At 26.8% G+C, this 19,503-nt stretch overlaps 2 protein-coding genes across 2 annotated transcripts; both read right to left on the reverse strand.

Annotated features, from left to right (window-relative positions):
* Positions 1-1,924: 1,924 nt before the first annotated feature.
* On the reverse strand, positions 1,925-3,654 carry LOC127251152 (transcription factor DIVARICATA-like). Its single transcript, XM_051274751.1, has 2 exons — positions 2,842-3,654; positions 1,925-2,567 (listed from the first exon to the last, which is right to left on the reverse strand). The coding sequence occupies exons 1-2, from the start codon at positions 3,261-3,263 to the stop codon at positions 2,081-2,083; spliced, it is 909 nt and encodes a 302-aa protein (XP_051130708.1). The 5' UTR covers positions 3,264-3,654; the 3' UTR covers positions 1,925-2,080.
* A 7,444-nt stretch (positions 3,655-11,098) lies between these two features.
* LOC127250791 (laccase-10-like) lies at positions 11,099-13,407 on the reverse strand. Its single transcript, XM_051274215.1, has 4 exons — positions 13,248-13,407; positions 12,999-13,150; positions 11,575-12,881; positions 11,099-11,486 (listed from the first exon to the last, which is right to left on the reverse strand). Exons 1-4 carry the CDS (start codon positions 13,338-13,340, stop codon positions 11,356-11,358), a joined length of 1,683 nt encoding a protein of 560 aa, XP_051130172.1. The 5' UTR covers positions 13,341-13,407; the 3' UTR covers positions 11,099-11,355.
* Positions 13,408-19,503: the final 6,096 nt, after the last annotated feature.

Raw genomic sequence — 19,503 nt, forward strand, 5'->3', positions numbered from 1 at the left:
CTATGCTTCTCTTTTATGAAAGTTTTGATTCTTTATGGTTATGCTTGATTTGAATTTCAAATCAAAATAAGTATTATTAAACTTATGATATTTTTAGTTATAATATTATATATATATTTTTTTACAATATATCAAATACGATTTTATTTAATCAAAATTTAAATATCAAATAAAAATTAAATAAACCCCTGTTTATTGGTATTTTAAATTATTTTTCATGAATAAAAATTCATTATTCAATACATTATTTTGTATGGAATTTAGATGTTAAAAATAATGCTTTTAGATTCTTACACTCCTTGAATGTACGTGTATATTTAGGTTTTGTTAATTTAGTTATCTTTTAGTGAACGGTTCTCGATAAATATTATGGATGTGTTTCTTTTGATGAGTTTGGAAAAAATTTAGTTTGAGTTTGATATGAAAATAATAATTGATGGGATGTTTTGTGAGAGGAAAAAATGTAATTTTTTTTCGAAAAACGCATAGTCCAAATTAATTACACGTACATTCAAGAAGTGTTAGAATTTCATTTATGTATTGCATGTGATCTTTAAATATTAATTATTATATGAATACATAGTACAGATTAAGGGAAAATAACAAAATACTTATATTAGTATCTTACTATTATCAAAATATATTTTTTTTAAAAAATTATACAAATATGTTTAGTACAATTGAGCAAAAAAATAAATGAGACCCTTAGAGATAGAGTATTATTTGAAAATAAAAGATGTACAATCATTAATACAATATATATATACATTAATACAATAAATACAATATATAAATTTTATCTATTTACAAAAATAAAAAATTTAATACAATTTATATATATTAATACATTTTCTTCATCCAAACACAAAGTGAAAACCCTTATTAGTTTCTCTAGCTCTAAGAATATGTCAACAAAAATGAAGTACAACTGATAGAAAATTATATGATTGTAATTTTAATTGAGATATGAAAATTTTTTTATTACAAATTAAGAAAATTGATATATTAAATGTAAACAATTCAAACTGATATAATAAATACATTGACAAACGAAATCTATTAAAGATCGTGTCGTGTTAAAATAATATTACAATACTAAGTGAATGAAGTGTTGAGCTTACCAATTTGGCAAGAAAACAACACATTGAATGGAGAATCTTACCTCTCATGTTGCTTAAGAGGAAGTTTAGAAAATTATGGAACATCGAATCAATCAAAGATGGCGACAATGATCACGATACCGTCAAGATTCTTGTCTTGAGGTGAGAGGTATGTGTTATTACATTCATTTTAAGGAGGAGAGGATCTTTTGTCAAAATATGAGGTTAGGACGCGATGAAAGCACTAAAAAAAGAGAATCTAAACCACTGTTAATGAGATCTTCCAAGAATAAAAAGGATCGGTTATGTGGTAAATTTAACATTTTTTGTAGCAACTTTTAGGAAGATAAGAAGGGCGCGAGAATATATCAGATATGTCGGGCGAAGGATCCTTAAGAGAATTAGAAAATCATGTGCGATTCCTCCACGATAAGTAGATAATAAAGGATGCGATAAAATGAGAATATAGTAAGTAAGAATTAATTCAAGTGAGAAAAGAGAAATAGAAAGTCAAGAAATCGATATAGTTTCTTTTGTCAAGTTGAATAAATCTACAAAGACATTAATGAATGTAAGAATCCGATTCGGGGGACGTTTTCAATCACCCAAATGTAAAAAAAGATAAAATAAATCGAATCAAACAAAATTATTTGAAGAGACTGTTTAAATTCAGATTCAAACATATAGGTTGTCCAAACAAGATTTCTACGAGTTCATCGCAATAATTCAAGAATCTTTCAATGAAAAAAATAAGAAATTCGAAGGAAAGAAACGCCGCTTCTCGGGCTTATCTTGCAAAATGTATTCGATAAATCAAGATCGAATTGAAGTTACACGATTTCTAGTTCAGATTCAGGGCAAAATCCCTTGCTATTACAATGCATATCTAGAGCTAGGTTGTAAGAACAATCGAAAACCTTAAATAGCCCTCGACGACGACAACATATATATATATATATCCACAAAAATTCGCTTAAAATTCAAGTATGTTGAGTCGGGTGCATTTGAAAAACTGTTCCATAATGTCCTAACCTCAGTCCATGTGAATCTACGTGATGCTCAAGCAAATTAAACCCGAATGGCAAAGACCCCTGAAGATGGCTGATCATATAGCTGCCATCCTGCCCAATTATCGCACCGGGAACACCCGAATCGTAGCTTCCTCGGACAACAACATTTGTGTCTGAATTGTGGTGCGGCGGCTGCAACGTTGTCGTCAAGTTTGACTCTGGCGGCGGCGAATGGTGCTGAGATTTGTCCGGGGAAGGACACTTTGTGTTGTCGAGATTAACTGTTGTGATGTCATGGATGCTCGATCTTCTCTTGTCTTTCCCTCCCGACAGCTGCCGGATAAAATATTTTTGAGCGTGGCTAGCAACCTGCGTCGGCGTCCTCGTTGTCACGAAGTTCCGAGATATGTTCCTCCAGTCTCCTTTACCATACTTTTTCAAACCCAACAAGAACTGTCTGAAGATCACAGCATCAGATTAGGACATAATTGTCAAAAAAACAGGGGAAATAATTGTTCTTCAAACCCAAATCCATGCTATTCAATCCGCAATTCAAAATAAAATATCCCATCAAAATATTATTTAAATCAAAACCAAATCAACCCTAACTTCATTACAAAAAAATCTGTTTCAGTCAGGCATTTCGTCGAACACTTGAGCTGCACAGACAAAAATCCCCAAATTCAAAAATCCCTAAATTTCCAAATCCCTAAATTGATTAATTAACTAACCTGTGTTCTTCCTCCGTCCATGGGACGCCCTTCTTCCGCTCGTGGTCGGAGCACCGCGACGCCGGGTTGCGCCGCCCACCGGCGGCGGCGGCGGCGGCGGCGTAGATGTGCTTCAAACTGTCGTAGCCATGGCTGGTGACCCACTCCAAAGTGAAGGAATTGTTGGAGTAGCCGGGAACCGGAATCAGACCTGCCTCAATATCGCTGACGTCATCGACCAACTCACGGTACTGTTTAATGACGTCACCGACGGTCTTGCCGGGAATCATCGACGCCACATTGTGCCACCTGTCCGGCGTGTCTTTGTCGAACACCGCCAGAGCATTCTCGAACCTTTTATTCTCGTCCGGCGTCCATTTGGTGACCGTACTTTCCTCGAACAGCCAATTCGAATTCCCCAAATACGATGAGGTGTGGTTCATTTCCTCCTCATCAAAAATCGAAGACTGCCGGTACTAAATCTGGCGGAAATTATAGGAAGAACGAATGGAATAATAATAATAATAACAATAACAATAACAATAATAGCATTTGAAAGGGAATCTGAATACTTCTTTAATTTAATTTTTTTCGCAGAGACGAATCTTAGAAAGGGAAAGGGAAAGGGAAAGGGAAATAGAAAGCCGCCACAACTTTCCTAACCCTAAGGAGAATTGAAGACAGCCATGAATATGAATTGAAATTGGAATTAATTCTTGCAAATCTCAGAAATTAGCGAACATCAACTGGGGGTTTTAAGGAAGCGAATCTATGTCTGAAAGTAATTTGTACTTTGTTGTAAGAGAGGAAGAAAGAAAGATGAAGAATTTGATGAATTGAAGAAGTGGCTGAGCTTCGGACAGATCAATGGTGTTGATGAATGATTGGCTGTAAGGTTTCTGGTGGGGTCTGTGTTTTTTTATTTTTTTTTTATTGTTTTTATTTTTTGGGGGGGAGTGTAAGGGCAGAAAGCTGACTGATCAGATGGCGGAAAAGGACAATCTGGGAATGGTTGCTGTTTGGTTTTAGAGGGGTACATTTGTAATTTTGCTTTAGAGGTGACGTAACTGGACAATGAATGCGCGTGTTCGCACCGCACTTTCTATTTTGGAGTTACGAGGCTTCTGCATTTTCTTAATTTATATAATTATATTCACGTTAAATTAATTGTTGTGTGTTTTTTTTTATTTATTATTATTTTTATATTATGTAAAAAAAAGTTATCGATAATATTATACATAACTTTGTATATTTTTTGTTCAAAAGTATTTTTTAATATATTTTATTCAAAATATTATTTTTTGTTACTATTCTAAAAATAATAATATATTAATAGTTAAATATTCTTAATTTTTATTTATATTACAAATATAATATTAATCTTATACAATTTTATTAATTAATAAAATATTATTATTTTTTAATTTATTACAAAAATTCAAATAAATATTTTAAGTCGAAACATAAGAGTATTAAATTATAAATTATTAATTTACTGTGCTGACTAGAGTAGTATAATTGTAAGTATGTGCACATATTTTTTACTCCTATCATATTAAGTGAAAATGTATGTATATTTATCGGGTGAATGTACCATTAATTTAATTCTTTTTTAATATTTAACCGTTAGAATTAATTATAAAAAGTGTATATACATTTTTCGAAATCTTTTTTTTTTCTTTAAATTTTTTGAAAATATTAGGAGTTTATTTTATGCTATTTTAGTCTTACCTATCGTTTTTATATTTTCGTTTTTATCCGTCTTATATTTCATGTTGTTTTTATTTTTAAGAATTAGATATTTTAATCTCATTATAATTTAGTTTTTTTAGTTGGACTAATTAACTATCTCAATTTTAATTTATAATTATTTATGTTATAAAGTAATTATTTTTATGAATATATTTTGAATTATTTACTAATTATAGTATTTATTTTAAATTGTCGTATGTATAGTAATCCGAACAAAGTCATCGGAACGGATCGAGTAATTCAAATCAATTTTTTTATCATACAATTTACATAAGTTTTCGTAAAAATATAGCACTTAGAGCATTTAATCAATTTTGTGTTTTGTTTGTATTTGCCTTAACTAACAATTGAATTGTTAAATTTGACATGTCTTATGATAAATAAAATAAAATAAAATAATTATTCCTTTGAATAAGAGTAACACTTTATATTTTTAAGATGTCTATTTACAATAGTTATATCTTTATATTTAGGGTGCGTTTGTTTGGAGGTTTAGATTTTGAATAATAAAAATTTTGAATATGAATAGTTGTATGATGCAATATAAATAGGTGTTGATGTGATATTTTGAATGAAAAACTGATTTTTAGTATAATATAAAAAATTAAAAATAGATATTTGATTTGATATTTTTGAAAAAAAAAATTGAATAAATAATAAAATTTAAGAAAAATCGTCCAAACAAACACAATATTACTTCAATAACACTTATTTATATAAATATTATTTTGTTACAAATAAAATCAAAAGACAACCGTATCGTTTAACCTAAAAATTCACCGACTATCATTATATTACAATATTTTTAAATTTTCATGTTAAAAGTAAATAAAAAAATGAAGTACATTGTTAGAAAAATTAAAATCAAATTAAAAAACAATGTAGCGAAAAAGAGAAACGATTTATTTTCACATCACCAAAAAACAGCTGATGTGGCAGTCAGACAACGGTTGTTGCTTTTGTAAGAACTATGATTGTTTTTAAGGGGAAGTTAAATTAACAAATATAAAGCACAAAGCACAATAATTAAGGTGGTGGGTCCACCAGTTAGAGCTCGCCACGTATCCCCATTGAATTTGCTTACTTATAATTTATTTCTTTAACTATTGTCCTATTTTTTATTATTTTTTTTAAATACAATTTTTTATTTTTATCCTTAATTAATTTATTATTTTTAATCTCTATCATACAACTAAGGACAAATTTGTCAATTCATACAAAAAAAATAATAACCTAAAAAATCGTACAAATATACTTAGACAATAGAAATTGGATGAAGGGAGTATTATTATGGTTTAAAAGCTTTTTGTTATTATTAAATTGTTATGGAAGAAAAAAAAGAGCATTTTAATGGCGACATTATGGTCAACTTTTTATTGAAAAAGACGGCCAGGATGGTTATATATTAATATATATATATAATTATAAATGTACATGCGTTGTTATTGATTATTTTTTTAAATAAAAAATTCAAAATAAATGGACATATTCTTTTGTCATTTAAATTCGAAATCAATATTTGTTCGCATTTTGTGTAACTTATGATAAAATATAATTTTAGAAGATATTATATTCAATATACAATTTTTATTAAAAAATATTACATCTATATACGTTTACTTAATTATATATATAATCATGAGTTAATTAATACATATATATATATATATATTTTTAATTCGAGTTACAATTTTATGGTATTGCTAGTATATATTTATCATAATTAAATAATATTTCTTTGTCACATAATTGGCCAACCAAAAGGTTTGCTTTCAATTATTGAAATGCGCGTAATATATTAAATAAACTCAATAAAAAATAATAGCACCATATAGTGGTTGGTATATTTGAAAATTTTCAATATTATTTTTTTTTATATATATTTTGGGGCCATTCAGTAGGTTAAGATTTTATTTTATACTTTTGGAACTTTAGTGCTTTTCAATTTTATTTTAATATCATATTAAATTTATTTTTCTTTCAAAATATTATATCAAATATTAATGGTTTATTTTATATATATATATATATATTTGAGTTTGAATTTATTTTTTATTTATTATTTTTTTTATTGTAATCTAATATCATGTGTAAAAATATAATGTTTTTTTTTTTTTTTTAAATATGTAAGATGATTAATAGAAAGATTAGTTTAAAGTGCAAAACAAACTAATTGCTGTTTATTCAATTAAAAAAGAAAATATTTTGGTGTGTATAGTTAACAATTATTTTTATTTTTCTACTATTCAACCATCGATACATTAATTTTATTTTAAAATATCAATCAATATATATATTTTTTCTTTAAAAAAGAAAGAACACCAATGAAATACACCTATGTACATACTTTATAAATAATTTCTGTATATTATAAGGACGGGCAGCAAATTTGTTGCAACATCCCATGTGGGTGCAATTTTATAATTTATTTATTTGTCAACAGACCTTGTAAGTTTTCAATGTTTATTTTTTGGAAATGAACAAAAAGGGTATTTTTTTAAATCTCATAAAAAAATAATTACATATCAAAGTAATTAATCATAAATATATTTTTATCAATGTTACCAAATATATTGTTTATTTGTGCGTTTCTTTTTTTTTTCTTCTTCTTAATATTCGTATTATTCAACTAATAAATTATACTCCCTCCGTCCTATTATAGACGATTATTTTTTAGTATTTATACGTCTCATAAAATATGATTTTTTTTCTATTTTTAATAAATTTATTCATCTTAAATATACCTAACAAATATAAATTAATTTAATTAAAATTTGAAAATAGGACCATTCGAATCTTTTTGTTTCTATATATCTCATCAACAAATAAATATTTTTATAAAACTTCTCGTTTTTTTATAAAATTAGTTTTAAGTTAAATATATATAAATATATATTGTTTTATTTATTTGCATTATATAAAATTTTATTATCTACGAAATAAGATCCGTATTGTATATATTTTATTGTAATATAACGCTAAAAATATTTAAAATATCAACAATACTACTCATATAAAAATAATATCATAATTTATTATTAATAATTTAGTAATTTACACTACTTAAATAACCATATTTCTAATTAACTAAAGATGTCATCATAAACGGGACGAAGGGAGTATAAAATAAACTATATTGAATTAATATATATATATATAAATCTAAAAAGAAATAAAATTTCAAATTGTAAAATTACACTCAATTTTTTTTTTTTTAAGTTTAGTTTTGCATTGTTCGTGATTAGTAATAATAATAATACTCCTCCGTCCCACATAATTTGTCTATATTTTTTATTTTCGTCCGTCCCACATAACTTGTCATTTCTATTTTTGGAAATATAATTATGCACTTTAATCGCATTTTCAATTTTAAATTTTATAATTTTCTTAATTTTAATTAAATTATTTACTTATATTAATTTTAATTTATAATTATTTTTTAATAAATAATAATTATTCTTACTAATACACTTTTTAATTACTTACTAATTATACTTTACCTATATTCCCGTGTCTACCGTAATACATCCATATTACATGAGACAGAGGGAGTAATTGTAATTATTATATATTAAATAATTATTACACATTGGGAAAGAAAAGTGAGTAATAAATATTTTGACACGTATATTAATGAAAGTTTCCACAAGTGGAAAGATTCTTGGCTTCCCATATTTCCAAAAAAGTATGGCATTGTTGAGTTGGTGGGAATTGTGGGCTCCACCACAGAGCCTTGCCTTTTAATATTTCCAATATTTTAATTTTAAATTAATTGCCTTCTTTTTTTAGTTAAGAATAATTTTGCCCATATTGAGAACTAAATTTAAAATTAATAATGCATGGAGGTGAAGGGCAAAAAAGTAATTTAATAAAAGGGGAGATGAGAAGTCAGCGTCAATGAATGATGGACAATAATTAATGTGTTCGTTGCCCAATTCCATTCTATATACAGTCCAACTTAGGTTGCTATTCTTTTTCTTTTTCAACTTTTATTTTATTTTTTAATTTGATATTATTTTTCCATCACTGAATTCTATACTAATTTGGTTGGATACAATATTTTAATAATAAAAGATAATCATTATTACTTTTTTTAAAAAAAAAATTAAAAATAGTACAAAAGTAAAATAATTTTAAATTAAAAATAAAATGAGAACGTGATTTTTTTATTTTATTTTATTTTATGACAATTTAAAAAAATATATATATTTGGATTACTCAAGTAATAATTTATACATAGCTATTTTTTTATTTTTTTTTACAGAAAATTACAGTTGTTTTATACAAAAAAATTTCAAATTAATAGAATATGTTTAGAATATATTATTTTTTCTTATAAAATATCAAGTTAAGATATTATCTAAATAAAAATCTAAATCAACATTTAATTTCAAATAAATTTTAAATCAACGGTATAAATTCATAATACTCTCTCCGTCCCATCGAAAAGTACCATTTTTCATTTTCGTCTGTACCAAAACAAGGTTATCATTTTCTAATTTAGTAATTGTACTTCTTACTTCACATAATAAATACCCTTTCAACTTACAATATATTACACAAATGTCGTTACTTTTATATTACATCATACTAATAGGGGTATTTTTATCTTTTTTACTACAATTCAATATAATATTAATATTAAAAAATCTACGTGCAAAAAACAAACGCCACGCTTCTTGCGGGACGGAGAGAGTATGTGTTTATTTTCGTTTTAGATTAAAAATATCAAATCAACATTTATTTATATTATATCTAAATAATTTAAAAACCCAAACTTTTAAATAGAAACACCCTTAAATACTCTCAAGTCAAACCCAAATCACCACACCTATTATTTTTGTTAATTGTGCCTAGCGCATAGTGAGAACACTTCAGAGCAAAAATAAACAGCCCAAATTACTCTAGTAAAAATATTTTGAATAAATTATACATACATAACGTAATAAAATGTATTTTAAATATATATATTGATATTTAGATCAAAATTATAGACAAAGAAGATGCAATACATCCTATATCATTTTTATTATATTAATTTTTTAATTATAAATCAATCCAAATAAACATTTATTTTTTCTTTTTTCATTAAAACTATTTTTTCTTTTTTTGTGATCGTTAAATTTATACATAAACTATTTATAATAACCAAATTTTCTTGTTCCATAGTTTTATTCTTCATATTTAATAAATGCTAACTAATTTGCAGTTATTTTTTTTTTCTATATATTCTATTATATCTTTTTAATTTATTTTGTTAATAAATTTCTTATAATACCTTTGTTTTAATTTTTTACATTTTGATTTAATGTAATAATAACATTGATATAAATAAATATAAATTTGAGTATATTTTTACAAACCTTCACTTAGTAAACCCTAAAAATATTTTATTCAAATAATGAAATTGATATTTATCTGTATCATTTACTTATTTTCAAAATCATCTTTCATAATACTTGATCTATTTTCTTAATATTAAAACAACATCGTATGATATTGTTTGTCTAAGATTTTCTTTTAAATACGATTCTCAATATATATATATATATATATTTTCACAAAAATCAATATTTAATGTAAATAATTTTTTTATATTATTGATATGATTCCTTATACCTCTCATGGGATTAAAAAAAAAAAACAAATTCAAATAAAAACACTAAACAAACCAACCCTAATACTTTATTTATGACATTAATATTATTATTTATTATTATTCATGTAGCCACAAACGGGCCTAACTAATGATGAATGATAATTTGTTACAAAACTTTGAAAAAACAATTATGAAATGATCCAAAAAAACGCAATGAATTTTCTAAAAGTGGGATAAAACAAACATTATTATTATTGTTAAAAAAGAAAAAAAAAAAAAAAAAAAGAAAAGAAAACATCCATATATGTATTTGTATAATTATCTCAATGAAGAATTAAGACTAAAAATTATCCTATGTTGAGATAGTTCCACCACTACAAATATTTATAGTATTTAAATAAATATTGGGGTTAAAAAAAAAAAACTCTTTATTATGAAGAACCTTGAAATAATTACAGGTGTGTTTGTTTGGTGAGATTGTTGAAGAAAAAAATTTTTTTATGTGAAATATAAGAAATTATATATATATAATATAAAAATAATGAATGTGTATAGTATATTAATTTTTTTGAAAAAATTGTGGAAAAGAAATATAGAAAGAACAAAGCTAATTTGAATTAACTACATTTATTATTTTTTTTACCGACAACTTGTTATAAGGAAATAATGGTTGTGTTTACTCGTGTGATTTTGATTTTGAGTTTTGGTTTTGAATAATAAAATTTTGATTTGAAATAGTTGTTTGATGTGATATAAATATGTATTGATGTGATACTTTCAATGTAAAATTAGATTTTAATGTAATAAAATAAATAAAAAATGATTGTTTGATTTGATATTTTTTTGGAGGAAAAAGAAAAATAAGGAATAGTAAAATAAAAAACCAAATGTCACAAGGAAACACGCCCTTTACATTATTCAATGAAATACTCAACTATATATATAAAATTATTATATATCATTCAATAGATGAAACAGTTACAATCAAATCTTTATATATAATTATTGGGTTGACAAAAATTCACTTTCTTTAACTACATGATTTTCTGCTTTGAATTTTGTTCTTCTTTTTTGCTTCGACTTTAATTTTCAAGATTCTCGTATTAAAAAAAAAAAAAAAAAGGTTACAATAATAACCAAAAAACAAAATAAAATACAAAAAGGTAACAATCTGTGGCATAGATTCAGCACTTTGGCAGATCCTTTGGGGGAGGAATAATGGATTCTCCAGGGCCATTCCCATTGTCCACCAAAAACGCCATTTTCAGTCCCCACGACGTATGAACTTCGAAATGGCAATGCATAAACCAAACCCCTAATTGATTCAAGAACATGAATTGTAATGATTTCAGAATTTGAATCGATTTTAAAAAAAATATAAACTGAGATGGCAATGTTCTTACCTGGATTGTCGGCGAGGAATCGGAGCGCCACCCAACCTCCGGTGGGGACGGCAATGGTGTTCCTCTCCACAGGATCGATTAAATTGAAATTCTGTGGATCAATTTTAGGGTTAAAATTCCCCAATCCTTTCCCCACCACGAAGAAATTGAATCCATGGAGGTGAATCGGGTGGGTCTCCGGCGCAATAATTCCGGTGTCCTGAAGGACGACCTGAACGGAGGCGTTGTACGGCAGCCGGTACAGTTTTGTACCTTTTCTCGTCGAGATATTCGCCGGCGGTTTGCCGGTGTAATTGTACGCCACCGGCGGGTTCCCCGGAAAATCGGCGGTGAAAACTCCATTGATTCCGAGCACGTGCGCCTGAAGAATGGCGGTCGCCGGCATAACGAATGTGATATTATTCATGGCGGCGACGACGCGGCTGAAGTTTCCGGCGGCGCACGTGCGGCAAGGATTGACGCCTAAGCCGACGGTGATGACCAGAGAATGGTCGACGGTCGCCGGAACTTTCGCGGGGTATTTTGGGGAATTCAGGCTGCGGAGAGAATTCGCGAACTTGGCCGCGACGGCGGTGGCGTTCGGCGGCGGCGTTGTTACCGGCGCCGTCGGGGAATTCGATAGAGTTCCGGAGTAGTGCAGCGTCGCGGTGGCGGTTGTGTTGTCGATCGCCACCACCGGCGTGTCCATGAACGTCGACGCCGCCACCATGTATTTTCCGGCGGCCTGATCCGCCGCGACGACGACGTTAGTCGTCTGCCCCGGCGCGATAACGACGACGTCAGTTTTAAACGGCTTGACGTAAACGGCGTCAACTTCGACCACCGTTAATTTATGTCCCGCGATTTTGAAAAACAGCTCTTCATTGAGCGCAGCGTTGACGAGCCGAAGCAAGTACGTTTTACCCGGCGCAACGCTGAGCTGATAACCGCCGGCGGCGGCGCAGCCGCCTCCGCCGCCGCCCGGATGGCCATTTATAGTGTGGGCGTCGGACACGTTCGGCGCCAAGCCGGATTTCATAGCCTGATTTATGACGGCTTCGGTGTCGGCTTTCCACCACTCGCCGAGCACAACGACGGCTTCCCGGTCCGGCTTGGGGAACGGGTAAGCCACGCCGAGCTTCGGGAGTATAACAATCGCGCCGTGGACGGTGACACGTAGCCACGAGATATGCGCGTGCCACCAAAGCGTGCCACGCTGGCCGGTCACGTTGAAATTGTACACGTAGCTGTGACCCGGCTGGACCGGGCATTGGGTTATGTAAGCCGGTCCGTCGGCCCAGCCGTTGCGGAGCTGCCGTATGCCGTGCCTGAAATTGAATTTAACCATTTATTTATTTCAATAAACTCAAAATTCTTCTATTAAATTAGTTAAAAATAAAAATAAAAATGATTTATTTTTAAATAGTTATATATTTTAAATTTACCAGTGGATTGTGACATTGTATTTGACACGATTGATAACCCTAATAAGCAAATTGTCATCTTCCCTGGCATAAACAGTTGGGCCGGGAAATTTTCCATTGACTGTGACAATGCTTTTTGTGGAGCACAGACGTGTCGTGTTCTTCATCACAACCTGCAATGCATATATAAATATAACTATTTAATTAAATAAAAATTTACACATATATATATATGTAATAACGTAAAGAAATATTGAATTAAATAAATACATTGAACTGGTAATGTCGAACTCTGGATTGGACAAGAACTGGAAGCAGACAACCTACGAGGACGATCCAAACCCTAATCCAACACTTCTCCATTGTTTACTCTTTCTCAGAACCAAGAACAAAATTAGGGTTTTTGTTTTCTTGGATCTGTAATTTTGGATTTTGTAGTTATTATGACAGCCAAACACAGCCTTATATATATATATATATATATGCATGTGTAGCAGCAGCCACGACGTCGTTTTTACTCAGTTAGGTGAAACAATTAATTCTTCAAATATAAGTCGTCTTCTCAGCTAATGTTTGGTTTAATAATAAATTAATAATTAAATTTTAGTTCCAGTTGATTTTGATTTTGATTTCTGGTGACACCACATGATCTTCCCTAAATTTCTTTCCAGTAATGATTAATTGTTAGTATTTATCCAGAAAATAAGGTCCAGTGGTTGAATATTTTTAAATTTTTGCAAGAAAGTTACAGGTCAAAATAATGATTTCAAGAACAGCTAATTAATTAACAAAAAGGATCAATATATGTATGTAGGCTTTGTTTACTTATATAGTAATATTCAATAATTTATTTTTTTTACACAAAAATCTCTCTATAAAATATAATGCCTATATATATATTTTTTTATTTTTTTTCACTTAAATTTTTTATTTTTAAAATAATTTAAAGTACAAAAATATTATATTTCTAAAATACATGTACAAAAATATATTTTTTTTCACTTAAATTTGCATAGCACCTTTTTTTTTTCTAAAGTTTTAATTACATAGTAATGATAATCCTAAATCCCAAAATCCAAAATAAACCATAATTCTTGAATTTTTTCAAAAAATGTAAATAATAACTCATTTTCATTTTATCATATATTTATATTACAAGAAATTAATTTTATATTATAATATGTCCCTCGTGTAAAAATAATTAATTCTATATAAAATTAATTAAACAAAACCCTGGTTTAGGGATTTAATTTTTTAATTGGTACTTAACTGAAATAGTGTGCTCTTAAATTAAGCATTATTAACTCGACTTATTTTAGATTAATTTGTTAATTAATAAAGACCCTTTTTCTTCAACTGCAAAACTTTTTATTTTTAGTATGTAATTAAAAAAAAAAAATCACTTTTGTAGATACTTATTAGGCAGTCAAATAAAAATTAAAAAATAAAATAAAAACAAGAATTAAGAATAATAGCGATGAAAAGGGCCCTTTGATTGAAATGAAATTGTTTACAAGCTACGATATTATCACTATTTTTAGCCAACCATTGGGTAACAAACAAAGAATCCAAGAACAAGAAAATAATATATATATATTTTTTTAAAAATTATAAAAAAAATAAAATAAAATACTAATTTGTTAGATGATAAGTGATGAGTTAGTCATGATCATAATAATGAGATGGTGAAGATGTCTTGTTATTTAAATTAATTTTATTTAAATTAATTTTGTATTGGTTTGGAGGTTCAAGTTGGTGAAATGTATGTGTTATATATTTTCCCTTGCTTCAATGTAATTATGTACTACAGTTTCATATATTTTACATGTGGTTTAATACATTTATTTTACCATTAATTTCATCCCTTATAGTTGAGTTTGTTTGTTTATTTATTTATTTTTTTCCTTAAACTTAAACACAATTCATAAATAATTTTATTCACTTACAATTTTATTATTTTTATTTTAACATATAATAACTAATTTATCACTATTTTTTTTATTTGTCACATCATTTTAGTAAAATTCTTTATATATAATACCGTGATTTTACTTTTACCTATCTTATTTTTAAATTAAAATATTATTTCCTCTATCGGTCTCTAACGTCACATTTATTTTTTGCGTCATTATACTTAACATTAAAGATGTATAATTTTTTTTTTTGGCAAAATAGCATAAAATTCCCCTAGGATTTTCTGAATTATATGAAAACCCCTCTGGTTTTAAAATTCCATATTACCTACTTGCGATTTCGAAAATGATGCAAAAAACACCCCTACCATTAATATTTAACAACAATTGTACTGCACGCGCCATTAATGCGTGTTTTCTTGAAAATTCACTTAATATAAGGAAAAAAATTACAAAATTACCCTCCATTATCTCCTTCATTTTCTCCAACCTTGCTGTCATGGTTGTTTTTTCTTACTCTTAATCGCGTTTTCTTCTATAGGAGCGAGGCGTACCTCTGACAATTCCTAAATCTTCACAACAACCAGTGGATTGGGGTGAGCTCGAATGAGAAAAAATAGTAAGAGAATCAATCTAACATGTAACTCTCAAATTGAAAGTTTCATTTGAGAAAAGTGACGAAGAAAAAGGAAAATGTTTGCAATATTAAGAAATGTAATGTTGGTAATGACGGATGGATAAAAACGGTGGAGCAGACATGATTTTTTTTTTTACAATAAATATATTTTTTTTTGTGTATAGTCACTAATTTATATATGAATCAGGCATTTTTTTTCAAAATTGCTAAATTAGGCTTTTTTTTCTTTTTTTTTTTTAAGATTTGGGTTAAACTTCAAAATTCCCAAATTTAAATTTGCAAGGGTTTTAATCTATTTATGAATCTAACAAATATAATCAATCATTAATCGCCTAAAATAAAATGAATCTTCAAGAAACAGAAGTGGAAAAAAAATAGAAAAAAAGAAAAAAGAAGAAAAAGGAAGAACCGCTGGGTGGGCAGGGAAGAAGAAATAAGGAGAAGGGGGAAGAATATGTATGTATGTGTGTATATTTATCTGTAAAAAAAAAGAAGAAGAAACGGAGATAGAAAAGAAAAGAAAGAGGAAGAAGCGGGTGGGAGTGCCTATGTATTTCTGTGTAATGCGTGTGTTGGTTTATGTATGTGTGTATCTATGTATGTATAACGAGAAAAATAATGGTCAAAGATAGAATAAGTGGTCAAAAATAATAATATAGGGATACAACGGTCCAAAAAAGTAAAAAATTAACACCATTAGTCCAATTTTGAAGGAAGGGGTGAGTGTGCAGTATTTTAGAAACCACGAGTAGTTTTTATGCAATTTTAAAATAAGATGGGATTTTCAGCAAATTCGAAAAATCACACGGGGGATTTTTTGCTATTTTGCTTTTTTTTTTTTTTTTTTTTTTTTACAAATGTCATTGTATTAGTATGATAAGACACTTATGAAAATATTTTTGCAATTTTTTCTTAATTTGTCTCTGAGATCACATTTAACTTTTACATCATTTTACTTAACATTAAAGATATTCTTATATTTGTATATATATATATATTTTTTACAAATGTCCTTCTATTAGTATTATAAGACACTAATGAAAATATTTTTGCAATTTTTTCTTAATTTTTACTATGTTTTGATATAATAATTAATATTTAAAAAAGGATCAACATAAAAAAAAATAGATGAGACTCTTAGAACCGGACGGAGATAATATTATTTTTTAGTCTTTGTATCTAAACAAAGTGACATAAACATCACGACCGAAGATAATATAATTTATTATTAATTTTGTTAATATGTAGATATTTAATATATTTTCATCATTATTTAATTAACAATATATATGGTGTCCATACTGGTTAAGGCTAACGAACATATAAAACAATAATAATTAGGATGTTAATTATGGCTAAAAGTATTGTGTTTATTAGTTTTAATCAAAATATGAAAATAGTAAGTATAATATATCTCAATATGTTTAAATGTTAATACTCCACAATATACAACGGGTAGTCTGGCCTGGTCAGTTCCCAGCCGGGCTTTTTTTGTTCTAGTTTCCCATAATGATCATGAACAGTTGCTCCTGTTCGACGCGAAGGCGAAGACATAGAAATTAATTTCGAATGAAAAGGGATATTATGAGTTAACCGTATATATTTATAATTAATACAAAACATATTATTTTAGTTGCAATTATAGTGTGTTTATTTTATGAGATTTTTTGAAAAAAAAAATTATATAAAATATAAAGAATTGTATATAAAATATAAAAATAATAAATATACTTAGTTTATTAATTTTTTTGAAAAAACGTGTGAAAAAAATTAAAAGAAGAAATCCTTGTATTTGGTTTGTTCACTTCATTTTTTTTTTTATATGAAATGATTCTCAAAAAATATTATTAAAAAAAATACAATATATATATATATATATTGACATTAACACTATATATATAAAAATATTTATTCATTCACAAGAAATCAAATTAAATATAAATTATTATTTTTTATATTAACAACACAGTTATCTATAATATTTTTTGTTTGTGTATATTTTGTGAGGACTTGGATCAATCATAAAGACTTATTCAACACCTAATAATTTAAGAGATATATATATATATATATATGTATATTTTTGTATGATTAACAATTTTACTTTCTAGGTTAACAAATTTTCACTATGTTTCGATTTATTTTATATAATCCAATATTTTTTATGTATGTTTCAATAAAAATCTTATATAATAAAAAATCTTAAGTTTAAAATAAAATTAATACTCTATTTAAACTATTAATGCATTGATGCTATATACATGTAAACTATGGCTTTGCTCGTATACTAATTTTGGTGTTTCGCACTATTTCATATTTTTAAAAAAATATAAAATTAAATATATTTTCTATTAAAAATATATCATGTAAATATTAATTTTTTATTATTTTAAAATTTTTTAAAATTTCAAAATATCTATTGTCTAAATGGTTTAGCCCAAACGAAATAAAGAAATGATTTAGGACCGTTTGGATTAGCTTAAAAAACAAGTAGAAGCCAAAAGTAAAAGCAGAAGTCAAAAGCACAAGTAGTTCGATTTTGTATTTGGATGAATCACTTTAAAAACAATTTTTCTTAAAAAATTATTTTGATGTAATAGAGTTGAAAGTGCTTTTATACTATTAAAATTACTAAAAATAACTATTAATATAATTGTATTTTTCTATAAAATTTTTATATATCTTTTTAAATTTCTTTGTTTATATTTAAATATTTTAAATAAAAGTATAGAAAATATATTTTTAAAATTTAATTATTTATAATTTAAAAATTTTAATTTAAAAACATATATATATCTTAAAAATAAAATTACAATATAACAGGAGTATTAAATTATTTGTATTTTTCAATTTATTTAAAAATTTTATAACTTATATTTAATAATTTTAGTATAATTAAAAAAATTATATACTACTATTATTTAAATTTGGTATCTCAATTATAATTTTAAATTTTAATTTAAATATATAAAAATAATAATATAATAATATTTTTTATTTTTTTTAACAAATTAATATATAAATTAATTATTTCTATATTATATTACAGTATTGTATTTATTATTATTATTATTTTTATTATTAAAGATAAAAACAGTAATTTTAGCTCAAAAGTGTCTTTATTTATTTCAGAAATTACTCTCAATGTGCTTGTGAAAAAAAAAAAAAAAAAAAAAAAAACGTTTGTTTATATTTTTGGACAAAAGCCAATACAAACGAGGCCTAAGTCCCAGCTAGGTCAAGCTATATACAAATAAACTAAACCCGCCCGGCGCGGACCATGAGTTGGATTATATTGGGCCAGTTCTAACTAGATAGACTAAACTATATATTTAAGAAAATAAAACAATAAATTTAATAATAATAATAATAATAATAAACGGATAGGCTTATTCTGGGACTGAAACAATCACGGGCCAGTTCCAAATCTTTTTGTAATTAGACGGCCCAATAGATCTCATTTTAAGGCCCAATACCATATTTGATTACGTAGATAAAAATTATTTATTTTGATTTTGAATTAAAATTATATTACTATTTCCATTCACTTACAAAATTTACATATTTTTATATTCTGATTTTTCTAATTATAAAATAATTATATCGCGTCTTTAACTTTTACACAGAAAATAAAATTATTTTTACATTACATTTAACTACTTAATATAAACAAAATTATATTATACTATTTTTAACTATCGAGTACAATTAGATAAATTATTTCCGTCCCAAGATAATTTGCCCATTTTATCAGTAATATTATATTTAAGAAAATTATGTTTAGTTAGTTAATAATAGATAATTATAATGTAATTTTTTATATAATTAATAATATTGATAGTTTTAAAATAAATTTAATATATATTATTTTAAAAGATTAGAATATGATTTACATGTTTTAAAAAATATAGCAATAAAAGAATATACGCGGATATCATTTTGTAGAACATAAATTTTTTTATAATACAAGTAAAAA

Source organism: Andrographis paniculata, unplaced genomic scaffold, assembly GCF_009805555.1.
Source record: "Andrographis paniculata isolate CXL003 unplaced genomic scaffold, ASM980555v1 Contig38END, whole genome shotgun sequence".
In the NCBI taxonomy this organism is placed as follows: domain Eukaryota; kingdom Viridiplantae; phylum Streptophyta; class Magnoliopsida; order Lamiales; family Acanthaceae; genus Andrographis; species Andrographis paniculata.

Coding starts and splice junctions, on each gene's coding strand:
- LOC127251152 (XM_051274751.1), bottom strand. CDS start 3,263: ATGAACCACACCTCATCGTATTTGGGGAATTCGAATTGGCTGTTCGAG. Junction 2,568..2,841: donor TGGACGGAGGAAGAACACAG/GTTAGTTAATTA, acceptor TGTGATCTTCAG/ACAGTTCTTGTTGGGTTTGA.
- LOC127250791 (XM_051274215.1), bottom strand. CDS start 13,340: ATGGAGAAGTGTTGGATTAGGGTTTGGATCGTCCTCGTAGGTTGTCTG. Junction 12,882..12,998: donor TACAATGTCACAATCCACTG/GTAAATTTAAAA, acceptor ATTCAATTTCAG/GCACGGCATACGGCAGCTCC. Junction 11,487..11,574: donor ATTCCTCGCCGACAATCCAG/GTAAGAACATTG, acceptor TGAATCAATTAG/GGGTTTGGTTTATGCATTGC.